This window comes from Oncorhynchus mykiss, chromosome 3 (assembly GCF_057628025.1).
Source record: "Oncorhynchus mykiss isolate SJ-2025 chromosome 3, ASM5762802v1, whole genome shotgun sequence".
In the NCBI taxonomy this organism is placed as follows: domain Eukaryota; kingdom Metazoa; phylum Chordata; class Actinopteri; order Salmoniformes; family Salmonidae; genus Oncorhynchus; species Oncorhynchus mykiss.
Genome location: NC_143024.1, coordinates 62,310,789 through 62,325,092, shown reverse-complemented (window position 1 = coordinate 62,325,092; position 14,304 = coordinate 62,310,789). Strand labels below are relative to the sequence as shown.

The 14,304-nt window shown below is 42.5% G+C and overlaps 1 protein-coding gene across 13 annotated transcripts in view; it reads left to right on the top strand.

Moving 5' to 3' along the window:
• Positions 1-286: 286 nt before the first annotated feature.
• Positions 287-14,304, top strand: part of LOC110520143 (disintegrin and metalloproteinase domain-containing protein 23) — a 36,531-nt gene continuing 22,513 nt past the window's right edge. For 9 of the 13 annotated variants that reach the window (XR_002472948.3, XR_002472947.3, XR_016494757.1 and 6 more), the window contains exons 1-7: positions 306-662; positions 1,524-1,750; positions 2,503-2,579; positions 7,771-7,834; positions 9,901-9,983; positions 10,121-10,184; positions 13,039-13,111. Coding sequence is in view for 8 of the 13 variants with exons in the window: in XM_021597246.3 (XP_021452921.1) it covers positions 587-662; positions 1,524-1,750; positions 2,503-2,579; positions 7,771-7,834; positions 9,901-9,983; positions 10,121-10,184; positions 13,039-13,111 (664 nt within the window). In the remaining 5 variants the exon portion in view is untranslated. Of the gene's footprint in view, positions 663-1,523; positions 1,751-2,502; positions 2,580-5,965; positions 6,255-7,770; positions 7,835-9,900; positions 9,984-10,120; positions 10,185-13,038; positions 13,112-14,304 lie in introns of those variants that run through there. The other 4 variants (XR_016494758.1, XM_090229852.1, XM_090229851.1 and 1 more) reach the window with 2 other exon arrangements.

Below are 14,304 nucleotides of genomic sequence, written 5' to 3'. Positions count from 1 at the left end.
TCTCCAACTGTTATGATGCTTACCAATTTGAGTTTAGACAGAGACAAACACTGTGGTGCAGAATACAGTAAAATACTAATCAGCCTTCTAAATACAAAGACCACCACATCACAAAACTTCTCACCATTTACTGTGGACCATGTAAAATAGAGTGTGAATCAGAATAGGTATGCCCTCATACACTATAGACAGAGCACATAATTGCAGCACGGATGTGATGCAGTTTAAACAGATGACCCGGGCTCTCTATCACCTGCATGTAGGCTACTTTAAGGCTCATGCACGAGCCTGTGCTATGTGCGCGCGGGCAAAGGGTGGACTTGTGTTGAATTGTGGCAGACTCCGCACTTGCGCGGATGCAGAATCAGGAGGAGTCTGCTCGTTGAATTCGAGTGGCTGGCCACCGCCTTCCATTCGCCCCCCCTCCCCCTCCCCCTCCGCCCGTTGCTGCAGGAGTCCTCTCCCCCACTGACTGGATACATGAAGAATTACCCGTAAACGACATCTTCCCTGCAATAATGGGCCGCCAGCTAATTACTGCGTTGACGTGTTGATATAAAGATATTTCAGATATCAAATATGAATCATGCATTTGATATTTCTGGCAAATTTGCTCGTGAGCATTCTTGCGTCCTGGCTCCATCCATCCATAGCGGCAATTGGTATGTACTGCATATTCTTAGCCCAATCCTGTCCCTTCATAACGGTATCAGTTACATTTAATAACTCGCATGCTTCTTTGTGTCATTATCTGATATTTATGATAGATATGTTGTTTTTTCTCGCTATGCTGTTTCTATTTTGGGACGGATCTGTCTGTGTCCGGAGGACAATTTAATATGCCGAGCCCTTTTAAGTGACGGTGAGAGACGGGGCAGACGAAAGCACCTCAGCATCTTTTGTTCAGGTTTATGAACATGAAATATAGCTAAGTTAACCTGAGACAAATGTTTAAGATGAACTCGTTTTAGCTGTACAATTGTGTCTAATTATTAGTACCTCAAAGATCAAAACACCTTTATAAACTGCTGTTGCAGTTTACCTTAATGTTGACCTTAACAAGGCACTCCTTTATTATATTAAGCGCTAATTTAATTATGAATTGAACTGCTATATTTTCATTAGTATAATAATATTCAGCATAACAACATGAAGAAGCCTACCCAGTCTGTCATATTCAATTTATATTTCAAATATAGGTTTTTGTAATGCAATTTAACACTATTTTGAGTTTATGTACATTTGTATTGAATTGTTCATGGGAATCCCCATATAATTATTTTTAGGTAGACCTTGAAAAAGGAATGTCATAGTTTACTGCCATACTCTAATGGTACTAATACACAACATTATACACTTAACTCTCTCAATTGTGTCCTGGAGGAATGGTGAAGTCATAATCACTTCCTGCAGTAGCAGCAATTGTTTACATGATTAGATTATGATTGACAGGCTTCCTTATGTTGGGGCTATGCAGAGTATAGACTGACTGTCATGCTCGTATGGTATCTCCTCTTCTGCAGTTTCTCAAGGAGGAGAGAATGAGGTGGTGGAGAGGGACGCAGTGTCATTATTGTCGGAGCGAGAGGCAACTGCAGCAGCGGCCACAGGCAACACAAGTCACCGTGCGGCTGAGCATGTGATCACCTACCCCTCTCGGCTCATCTACTACCTGAACGAGGACTCAGAGAGCACCTACCATGACCTGGACACCCGGGCTAGGAGCCAGGTCACAGAGGGTCATGACCAGGTACGGCTTCTGGTCAGAACTTGGGATTGTTATCCTATTGGGGAAAGGGGGATACCTAGTCAGTTGTGGAACTGAATGCGTCTTCCACATTTAACCCCTCTGAATCAGAGAGGGCTGCCATAATCAACATCCATGTCTTCAGCACCCGGGGAACAGTGGGTTAACTGCCTTGCTCAGGGGCAGAACAACCTATTTTTACCTTGTCAGCTCAGGGATTTTAACCCAGCAACCTTTCGGTTAGTGGCTCAACGCTCTAACCGCTAGGCTACCTGCCGCTACCTGAACCTATTGGAGTGCAGTGGTGGTTATGCTTGCCAATGGCAGTACACTTGTCCATGTTGGCACACTGGATAAAGTAAACGGATGAATGGGTATAGTTTGATTTAAATGATAGAAGGAATCATCAATGAGAGCATTGTCTCGCTCTATCCTCCCCTCCTCTCCCATGTTATGAGGGTGATGCCCTATTTTACTTGATATGCAGGGGAGTTACTTAACTTGGCTCGGCAGTGAAGTTGGCATGGCATTCCTTACAGTCATTACAGTTACATTTTCTCAATTAAATAACCATAGAAATAAGATTGTAATTATATAACTATTAATAATAATAATACATTTCATTTTTATAGTGGTATAACTAGTCTTACCAATGGCATCCATTCTCTCAATAAACCTACAATTAGAAAATAAATCAACCTGATAAACACTAAAAACAAGGACCTGTGATGTGCTTAACATTCTCTCTCCCACAGGCGGTCCACCTTGCTCAAGCCAGTTTCCAGTTAGAGGCCTTTGGCTCCAGATTTGTACTGGACCTAACGTTAAACAAGTAAGTGTTTTTGTCTACTTCATACTTTGCTTCTCTTACTCAATACTGTTTGGTTAGCAGGCTGATCTTTTAGCTTTTGAAATAGGCATGGGTATTAGCTAACAGTGATGGATATAGGCATTTGGGTGTTGCCCAGCTCTTGTTATTTCATGGTTTACAGCAGAGAGGTCATTTTATCATAAACATAAGGAGTCATTTTCTGAACAGTCTTCCATTTTGATCCAGATCCAGTGTGTGGAACACATCCAACTACAATTTCTGTTATCAAGGTCATGGTCACAACATTAGCCACGTTCTGCAGGGCCGCCGTGCTAGACTCATTGATACGGAGAGCACCATGTGGGGCTGGATGGGTCATCTTTAAATCAAAGTGACAGGTCCCCATGATTCCAAGGGAGTTGTAAGTGATTTTCCTCACTAGTAATGAGGTGTACTATTGGTCAGGTTAATGCAGGGCCTCATGAGTCTTTGCTATGGTGATTGAACAGGACCTCTTGACAGAGACTGCCTGTGTGTCTCATCAATGGTAGACCTCATGTTGTGTCCACCATCAGTCTTCTCAGAGCTGTCACGTGAAGAACATTAGCTCCTATGACCGTGAACATACATTATTTTGTGGGCTGATTATAATATCCTAGAGCTAAATGAGCACTCATATAAGAGCCTGGCAAATGCATTGTCTTTGAATATAGGTATGGGGAAGCATGGAGGGAAGAATATAGGTATGGGGAAGTATGGAGGGAAGAATATAGGTATGGGGAAGCATGGAGGGAAGAATATAGGTATGGGGAAGCATGGAGGGAAGAATATAGGTATGGGGAAGCATGGAGGGAAGAATATAGGTATGGGGAAGCATGGAGGGAAGAATATAGGTATGGGGAAGCATGGAGGGAAGAATATAGGTATGGGGAAGCATGGAGGGAAGAATATAGGTATGTGGAAGCATGGAGGAAAGAATATAGGTATGGGGAAGCATGGAGACTCTTGGCATTGACCTTTGAAGGTAGTGTGGTTTGGTGACCATGTGTAGGAAGGTAGGGGGTGGGGGAAGTGGTCATGGTGACCAATGCTGTCAGAGGAGGTGGGATGATACACACACACACACACACACACACACACACACACACACACAATAAACTACAGCAGGAAGCATGTGGAGACATGAGGGGTCGGTACCCTGTCCCTGACCTGATAACTTCTCCTGGCCTCACAACACAAACTAGTTTTCCTGTTACTCTCAGTCCCAACAGTCAGGCTTTGAACAATAGCATTTAATCAAGAGAAAATGTGTTTTTGATCAGACAATAATTACACAATAAGTAACCTTGCGGAAGTGAAGAGAAGATGTTCTTTGTGACCAGATCCAATGTTGTTTTCATTGATTGTGAGTATTATGTGAGTGTGACTTTTTGGTGCAGGTCTTTTTAGTCTGTGTCTATGGGTAGGATGAATTCTGCTCACTGTTGTAGCTGTGAGAATGCTGATCTAAATATAGATAGGTCTGCAACCTGCCAATGGGTGCAACTTGTACTGCTCGCTGTTCATCTTACTTCTGCACCTGGAGAACATATTTTCAGCATAATAGAGTTGACTATTCTTAAAGGGATACTTCAGGATTTTTCTACTTCCCCAGAGTCAGATGAACTTGTGGATACCATTTTATGTATCTCTGTCCAGTATGAAGGAAGTTTAAGGTAGTTTTGCGAGCCAATGCTAACTACCATTAGCGCAATGACTGGAAGTCTATGGGTATCTGCTAGCCACTAGCGCAATGACTGGAAGTCTATGGGTATCTGCTAGCCGTTAGCACAATAACTGGAAGTCTGCTGCTAGCAGATACCCTTAGACTAGCACTAACACTATTTAGCAATTGCGCTAGCGCTAGTTAGCAACTTCCTTCAAACTGCACGCAGAGTAGCCTAGTGGTTAGAGCGTTGGACTAGTAACCGGAAGGTTGCAAGTTCAAGCCGCCGAGCTGACAAGGTACAAATCTGTCGATCTGCCCCTGAACAGGCAGTTAACCCACTGTTTCTAGGCCGTCATTGTAAATTAGAATTTGTTCTTAACTGACTTGCCTGGTTAAATAAAGGTAAAATATATATATATATAAATGGTATTGATAAGTTCATCTGACTCTGAGGCAGTAGATAAAGGATCTTATTGCCCAAATCCCAAGGTATCCCTTTAACAGTGAACTGTGTTTTATTGTCATTTCAATGTCAAAACCTATATAGTTTTCATGGAAAACCTATATGCAGATGGTTTAATGTAGGTTTAGATTGGGTATCTACTGGTCTCATAATATCTCTGTGTTTTAATTGGCATTGATCTGGGGCTGATTCAGTCATGCAGTGGTCTGGGCTGCAGTACAGTATGTCTTGTCCTCCCTTTCCCTGAGCATCACTATTCAATTAGGAGCAGACTGATTATTTCCATGTGCCAGGGCGAAAGCAATGACAGCATCATGTGTCAATGGGGGATTTGGGCTGGAGCTGGTCTTTCGCCAGGCCCCAGAACCTCCTGCAGTTTCTGGTCTTTCCCCTCTCCTCTACCACTGCATTGTGTAACTCAGTCTCCTGTGTACTCAAATACCTCAGGGTAGGACTCCTTGGCCCCAAACACATAAACACTCTCATACACACACACTGCACATTACACATTGCGACATGTACTTCTCCGGCCTCCCTTCTCTACACACACACATACACACACACATACACACACTTCGGTACACTCACGTTCCACTGCTCCAGCCCTCCACACTCTGCAATGCCGCACTCTCCCCTCTCTCCCCTCCACGCACTTTCTCTCTCTCTCTCTCTTCCCCACTCACTCATACACACACACACACACACTCTGTCTCTGTCTCACACATACATGTATGCACGCACACATACACACATTTTCTCTCACGTACACAGACATTCACACACACACTCACAGTGCTGTGGCACACTCTCCTCTCCCTGCCTCATACGTCAAGCTAAAAATAGCCCCTCACTCAGGAATCTCTCACAGACACTGCACTGGTGCTTTGACTCTCTCTCTCTCTCTCTCTCTCTCTTTCTCTTTCTTTCTTTCTTTCTTTCTCTCTCTCTCTCTCTCTCTCTCTCTCTCTCTCTCTCTCTCTCTCTCTCTCTCTTTCTCTTTCTTTCTCTCTCTCTCTCTCTCTCTCTCTCTCTCTCTCTCTCTCTCTCTCTCTCTCTCTCTCTCTCTCTCTCTCTCTCTTTCTCTTTCTTTCTTTCTCTCTCTCTCTCTCTCTCTCTCTCTCTCTCGCTCTCTCTCTCTCTCTCTCTTTCTCTTTCTTTCTCTCTCTCTCTCTCTCTCTCTCTCTCTCTCTCTCTCTCTCTCTCTCTACACCCAACTGTGCACAGCACTTCCAGCCCACTCGCTGAGCAACGCTCCAAAATGTCACACACGTACAGCACATTTCCAAAGACACTTCTTTTGTATTTTTTTTCTACTTTTCTGCAGCAAAAGGTGCTGTATGTCCAGGGGTGGGAGGGTGTTTTGAATGAGATCTACAAGGTTGCCCCGAAAAGCGCCATTGTGGCAGAAATGTCAGTCTCTTGAAGTCAGTCGTCAGCTAACAGATTGAGTGTGTGTAACGGTGTGGTGTGACATGGCTCGCTGAGTCAGACGGTGGGAACAGCCTGGAGGACAGTGGTGCTCAAGGTGAAGCAAAAGCCTCACACAATCATTTATCATGTCTTGCTTCATTGACACCATTTTGAAAAGGGATATGATATTCTTAGTTACTTGTATCAATGCCATACCTGTAATGGCTGTTTTTCTATGTTATTTGCCTGTCATGGCTGTTTTTCTATGTTCTTTGCCTGTCATGGTTGCTTTTCTATGTTCTTTGTCTGTCATGGTTGCTTTTCTATGTTATTTGCCTGTCATGGTTGCTTTTCTATGTTCTTTGTCTGTCATGGTTGCTTTTCTATGTTCTTTGCCTGTCATGGCTGTTTTTCTATGTTCTTTGCCTGTCATGGCTGTTTTTCTATGTTCTTTGCCTGTCATGGTTGCTTTTCTATGTTCTTTGTCTGTCATGGTTGCTTTTCTATGTTATTTGCCTGTCATGGCTGTTTTTCTATGTTCTTTGCCTGTCATGGCTGTTTTTCTATGTTCTTTGCCTGTCATGGTTGCTTTTCTATGTTATTTGCCTGTCATGGCTGTTTTTCTATGTTATTTGCCTGTCATGGCTGTTTTTCTATGTTCTTTGCCTGTCATGGCTGTTTTTCTATGTTCTTTGCCTGTCATGGCTGCTTTTCTATGTTATTTGCCTGTCATGGCTGTTTTTCTATGTTATTTGCCTGTCATGGCTGCTTTTCTATGTTCTTTGCCTGTCATGGCTGTTTTTCTATGTTATTTGCCTGTCATGGATGTTCTTTCTATGTTCTTTGCTTGTCATGGATGTTCTTTCTATGTTCTTTCTATGTTCTTTGCCTGTCATGGATGTTCTTTCTATGTTCTTTGCCTGTTATGGATGTTCTTTCTAATCAATGTACTTACTCATTTTAGAAAAAGTATTTGTTTTTGAAATAATGATACAATTTTGAATTATGAGTTGTTTTAGATGTTCTCTTGCTCTAGATGTTGTTCAAAGGTTAGAATAGATTTGACATTGGTTTGAACTACAAAAGAGCATTTCTCCTGGTTTGTTCACTAAATGCCAGCTTTATGATGGATTCTGTATCCGTTTTTGGAAGCAGTCTGTCACAACTGTGTGTTGACTGTCTTTCATAATCTTTCAGAGTATGCAGCTTGGTGTATTTATGCTGTATTATACTGTATGTATCTTATACATATTCTTGTACTGTCTCAACCACCTGGCAGCCTAACAAAAATAATGTTTCCCTCCCTCCCTCTCCTCATTCGAACTGAAGCATCTTACCTACTCTTTTTATAGCTGCACAGTATTCAGCGTTTAAGCTATCTTTTTAACTGTGAGATGGTGTGGGTGTATTTTAAGTTCATGTGGGTGTACTTGACGTTGGGTTTTTGAAGAGGATTACCTAAGGTTTGTGGTGATTGCTGAATGTAGCTGTTTAACCGGATGCACTCCTCTAAACCGCCATGTAAGTCACAGTACCAGGGCCAGACCACAGCCAGACGGTTAGGGCAGCAGGTCATCACAACAGACACACAACATGTCACTAACCCACGCCCTTCTCCTTTTACTTCCTAGTGACTTGTTGTCGTCGGATTATGTGGAGATCCACTATGAGGAGGGTAAACCTGTTCTATCAAAGGTAACATCTCCAGCCAGAACACCCACTCTGTTTGGGTACCTGTTTTTCGTTCTCTCTTTTTTCAGAGGAGCCTAATTGGTTCCCTGTGGAAGGTACAGGGCCTGCAGCTGTTACAGGGTGTATTGTTTTGTTTAACTGTGGCTAGTTAGGGGCAATCAAAGAACAAGTGGAGAGTTAAAGCAAAATGCAGCAAAATGCTTAAAGACATCCAAACTATTCACCCTACTATGTTGACAGGACCACTGGGGTTCACAGACATGAAAATAAATCAAATGGCCTTGTATGGTACAGAGGTACTTTGACACTTCTACTTTGATGTTATTTATCCACTTGGTCTTGATGTATCCTAACATTGCTGTTATTGATTACCATTAGCTAACCTCGTCAAGTCAATGGTGCTCCATCATCAGCATAACTACACTTTATCTTATCCACCCTGATGCTGTTTGCACCTGTTTTAGTGATGTAAGAGAAAGACAGAGGGAAGGAGGGAGGGATAGACTGCTAGCAAGAGAGAGGTAAAATAGGCTAGAGATGTGATAGTTGGCTGCTGTGTGCCCGTGTTAGTTACTGTACCGCTGCTGCTGGTGTTGCTGAATCAGGTTGAGGCAGAGGGGCTGGGCACAGTGGAGCTAGCTGACTCAGCACAGCTCCACTCCGCTCCCCGGCAGCCTCCTGTCTCTCCTGCCTGCCTGCCTGCCTGCCTGCCTGCCTGCCTGCCTGGCTGCCTGGAACCCAGGTCACGTGACAGGGGAGCTAGAGACGCTGGTGCTCTGCAGTAGCTATGCAGTGTGGGATGGTAGGAGTGAAAGAGAGAGTGTCCTCTGCTCACCCTGGGCCTAGTTGATAACTGAGTCACAGATGAGGGAGAGGGAAAGTGATGTGGACCATTGAGGTCTGAAGAAGAACAGCCATTAGTTTGAGGCCCACCACCACAACCCACACTGCAGAAAGATATTATTTATAAATGTGAGCTGAATGCGTAAACCAGGCTGCAGATGACATATTGCACACCTTTATAGTCTCTCCAACTGAATAAACAGTCAAATGTCGACAAAGTTGCAATAATCCAGCGAATACACACCCTGGGCCGAGTAGAAAGTAGGCTACTCCATCTGAGTTACATTGCATTGCTATATATTGACTCAAATGGTACAGCTGTGAATGTGATAAGTATGCCGTGTATGTATTTGTTTGCTGAATATTTTATAGGAAGCTCCACTCCAAACCCATGGAGTAATGTTGGTATGTACACTCAGTGGCCAGTTTATTAGGTACACCACCCGTTTCACGAAAATGGTTCGCTCCTACTGACAGTGAGTCATGTGGCCGTGGCTTGCTATATAAAGTGGGCAGACAGGCATAAAGGCATTCAGTTACTGTTCGATTGAATGTTAGAATGGGCAAAACAAGTGACCTAAGCGACTGAGCATGGCAATGATTGTCGGTAGCAGGCACGCCAGTTCCAGTATGTCAGAAACGGCCGGCCTTCTTGGCTTTTCACGGATGACAGTGAAAATAACGGCAAATAACGGCGCAGTACAACAGTGGTCTGCAGAACGGCATCTCAGAACGCACAATTCGTTGGTCCTTGTCACAGATGGGCTATTGCAGCAGACGACCACACCGGGTTCCACTCCTATCAGCTAAAAACAAGAAGAAGTGGCTCCAGTGGGCACGTGATCACCAACACTGGACAACTGAGGAGTGGTTCCTGTTGCTTCAAGCTGATGGCAGAGTCAGGAATTGGCATAAGCAGCATAAGTTCATGGCCCCGTCCTTCCTAGTGTCAACAGTACAGGCCGGTGGCAGTGGGGTAATGGTGTAGGGTATGTTTTCCTGGCACACGTTAGGTCCCTTGATACCAATTGAGCAATGTTTCCATGCCCCAAACAATTCAGGCTTTTCTGGAGGTTTTTCTGGAGGCAACCCGGTACTAGATGTGTGTACCTAATAAACTGGCCACTGAGTGTACAGTATATGTCTCAGATTTGCCCTCTGCTCTTCAGTAGGTATATGTGATGTTGTATAAGTATTGTATAAATGTTGTTTCTGTGTATCCTCAGGGTGGTGAGCACTGTTACTACCATGGCCAGGTGAGGGGGGAAGATGACTCTAATGTGGCCTTGTCTACCTGCAATGGGCTGCAGTAAGTGAACACCAGCAGTTTTACATAAAAGTCAGTGCACGGAATACTTGTAGATATCGGTGCTTTCTACAGCTGCTATTGACTTAGTATTGACTGTCTTCTCTCTTCATTTTTCCTCTCGCTCCTTTACCTGACAGCGGAATGTTTGATGATGGACTCTATGTGTATCTAATTGAGCCTCTGCAACAGACTCACTCAATTGTAAGTTCTTCCTCATATTTATGCTTTTCAAAATCTTTGCTACACAAGTACTATTTGTTCGACCTCTACTTGTGCTACTGCTAGGATCTCTTCTGCCACTTTTACTGTTACTAAAGCCTCATTTTTTCCTGTAAAGCACATTAGGTTATCTCGTAAAAATGGTATGCTTGCCATTGACAAGGGTGTTCTTGTTTTTGAAGGAAGTCCATGGTTTACAATAGTGAAGGACATAATGATAACAAAGTCCTGCACGTGTGGAAATGGTTATACCTCACTAATCTGTATTGAGCTTTTCCAAAAGTTATATAAGCATAGAATGTACAGTGCCTTCAGGAAGTATTCATACCCCTTGACTTATTCCACATTTTGTTGTGTTACAGCCTGAATTCAAAATGGATTCAATAAAAAACAAGTATCACCCATCTACACACAATACCCCATTGTGACAAAGTGAAAACATGTTTTTAGAAATTCTTGCAAAAAAAACAAACATAATACAGAAATATCTAATTTACACAAGTATTCACACCCCTGAGTCAAGACATGTTAGAATCCCCGTTGGCGGTGATTACAGCTGTGAGTCTTTCTGGGTAAGTCTAGAAGTTCTTTGCACACCTGGATTGTACATTTGCCCATTATTCTTTTCAAAATACTTAAAGTTCTCTCAAGTTGGTTGTTGACAATTGTTTTATCATTTAAAAAAAATATATATATATTTTTTAAATCATTGTTTTTTATTATTATCCCATTCACCATCCCCTCTCTTCGGTGCTTACAGGTTTGCATACATAAACATACATTTTACACATACATTTGACATATACATTTGACATATACATTTGACATATACGGACGGTACTTTTATATACAGCAATCACATAACAATAATATGTTACCGACATAAGCTCTTTAATCCCTCCCCTCAGCCACTCTCAGCCCATCCCACCTATCACCATAGACCTCAGCTCTTTAATCCCTCCCCTCAGCCACTCTCAGCCCATCCCACCTATCACCATAGACCTCAGCTCTTTAATCCCTCCCCTCAGCCACTCTCAGCCCATCCCACCTATCACCATAGACCACCCTCGTTTGGTTTCCATGTGCCATATATTTTTCCATTGTGCTGCGATATTGTTGACCATACATGTTGAACCTTTCTAATTTCATAGTATCCAACAAATTGTGAGCTAAAGATGAAAACCTTTCCAACAAGTATTATTATATTATTTATTGACTGACTATGGCTTTCCAAATCGCCCAACACTGCTATTTGTAAGGTTCATTTTAAGTGAATGTTGTGGTTTTTTAAGTAAATGTTGTGAGCAGAAACAAGCTACATAGGGGCAATACCAGAATAAATTATCTAGTGATTATGTCTCTTCGCAGCAAAATCTACAGAGCTGAGATTTGTGTATGCCTGATATTGTTGACCATTGCTAGACAGCCATTTTCATGTCTTGACATAGATTTTCAAGTCGATTTAAGTAACAACTGTAACTAGGCCTCAAAGGAACATTCAATGTTGTCTTGGTAGGCAACTCCAGTGTATATTTGGCCTTGTGTTTTAGGTAAATGCCCTGCTAAAAGGTGAATTTGTCTCCCAGTGTCTGTTGGAAAGCAGACTGAACCAGGTTTTCCTCTAGGATTTTGCCTCTGCTTAGCTCTATTCTGTTTCTTTTTATCATACCCATAACATGATTCAGCCACCACCATCCTTGAAAATATGAAGTGGTACTCAGTGATTGTTGTGTTGGATTTACCCCAAACATAACGCTTTGTATTTAGGACATAAAGTTCCTTTCTTTGCCACATTTGTTGCAGTATTACTTTAGTGCCTTGTTCCAAACAGGATGCATGTTTTTTTAATATATTTATTTCTGTACAGGCTTCCTTCTTTTCACTGTGTCATTTAGGTTAGTATTGTGGGGTAACTACAACGTTGTTGATCCATCCCCAGTTTTCTCCTATCACAGGCATTACATTTTGTAACTGTTTTAAAGCTACCACTGGCCCGAAATCCCTGAGCAGTTTCCTTCCTCTCCGGCAACTGAGTTAGGAAGGACACCTTTATCTTTGTAGTGAATGGGTGTATTGATACACCATCTGAAGTGTAATGAATAACTTCACCATGCTCAAAGAAATATTCAATGTCTGCTTTTTTTCAAGGAATTGGAAAACCCCCGTGGTCTTAGTGGTTGAATCTGTGTATGAAATTCACTGCTCGACTGAGGGACCTTACAGATAACTAACTGTATGTGTGGGGAACAGAGATGAGGTAGTCATTAAAAAAACATGTTAAACACTATTATTGCACACATAGTGAGTCCATACAATTTATTATGTGACTTATGTGTACTCCTGAACTTGGGGGGTTGAATACTCATTGACTCAATACATTTCATTTTTTCATTTTTTATTAATTTGTAAACATTTCTATAAACATAATTCCACTTTTACATGATGGGGTATTGTGTGTAGGCCATTGATACATTATCTCAATTTAATTAATTTTAAATTCAGGCTGTAACACAACAAGGTGTGATACTTTCTGAAGGCAATGTATATCAGGCAAGGTCCATGATGCAAATGGAAAGAATAATGGTAATGTAATGATAATGTAGTAAGCTTAATAAAGTATTGCGTTTTACATGTCTACCTTAAATATTGATTGACGTTGACTAGTTGTGAAAATGTGATCATGTTTCTTGTTACGCAGACCAATGTCAATGCCCTCCGAGCCAGCCAATCCCTACCCCGTTATGACCTATCTTTTGTAACCTGACCCCTGTTCCCTGTTCCCTGTATCCACCACATTTATCACACCCTTGCTGACAGTTAATGGTTTCCCTCACAGGATACAGCTGCACGACCCCACTCTCTGCGCAGGAGGCCCACCCTCCAGAGGAACAATGACCAAGAGGAACTGGGTAATGAGTTATGCATCTTTCTGCCATCTTTGGATCTTGCATAACCTCCAAGAGGCCTCTACCACTTTACATCAACACCCTCACGGCCTGTCTGCCTGACATTCCAAAACCGTTCGTATCCTCTCCTACTAACGCTAACATTAGGTTCCCCATATGACAGCTCTAGACCTGGTTGAAATACATATACACACACTTTCAAATAGCTGTGTTGCGCTTGATTTGGTTTGCCCAGTGGAGTGGAACCAATGGAGGGAAAGGGAAAGGGGGATACCTAATCAGCTGTACAACTCAATGCCTTTAACTGAAATGTGTCTTCCGCATTTAACCCAAACCCCTCTGAATCAGAGAGGTGCGGGGGGGGGGGGGGGGGGGGGGGGGCTGCCTTATAGTGAAGAACAAACTCCAAGGTAAATCCATTGTCTTTTATATGTATTTGACCTATGCATACTTCAATGTATTTGACCTATGTATCTGACCTATGTATCTGACCTATGTATTTGACCTATGCATACTTCAGTGTATTTGACCCAGATCTGGACTGTGTCACAGGACATGTATTTGACCTATGTAGTTGACCTATGCATACTTCAATGTATTTAACCTATGTATCTGACCTATGTATCTGACCTATGTATTTGACCTATGCATACTTCAGTGTATTTGACCCAGATCTGGACTGTGTCACAGGACACAGCAGGTTTCCCTCCTATGGCATCTGTATCTTGCCCTCTACCTTGGTGTGTTTCTCTTCCCGGGTAAAGGTCCAATGCAGATGTTTTCATCTCAATATCAAATCATTTCTGGGTAACAATGAAAGTACCTTGCTAGCTAGGTTTCCATCCAATTGGCGACAGATTCTCATGCAGACTGACTCGTTGGGGATAGAAATCACGGCATAATGACGTAGTGCACCCAAAATGTGCTTTTTAGTTGAAGTTGAACATCTAAAGTTCAATGTGATTCCATCGCATTTTCAACTCGAACCGATAATTGTCACAAAAACTGTTGTGTTAAATAGAAAATGTGCCTACTCTGGTCTTGGTACCTGCGCTCTAGCCAACAGCTCGCAGATACAGTGCGGTTAGGCTGTGAGGGTAGGCTAGGCTTCATGATGAGATTATTATGGATAAGAGCGAAAATATTTGTGTTTGTCAAACGGGCAGTCAAGCATCGATCATCATTTCACCCGAATA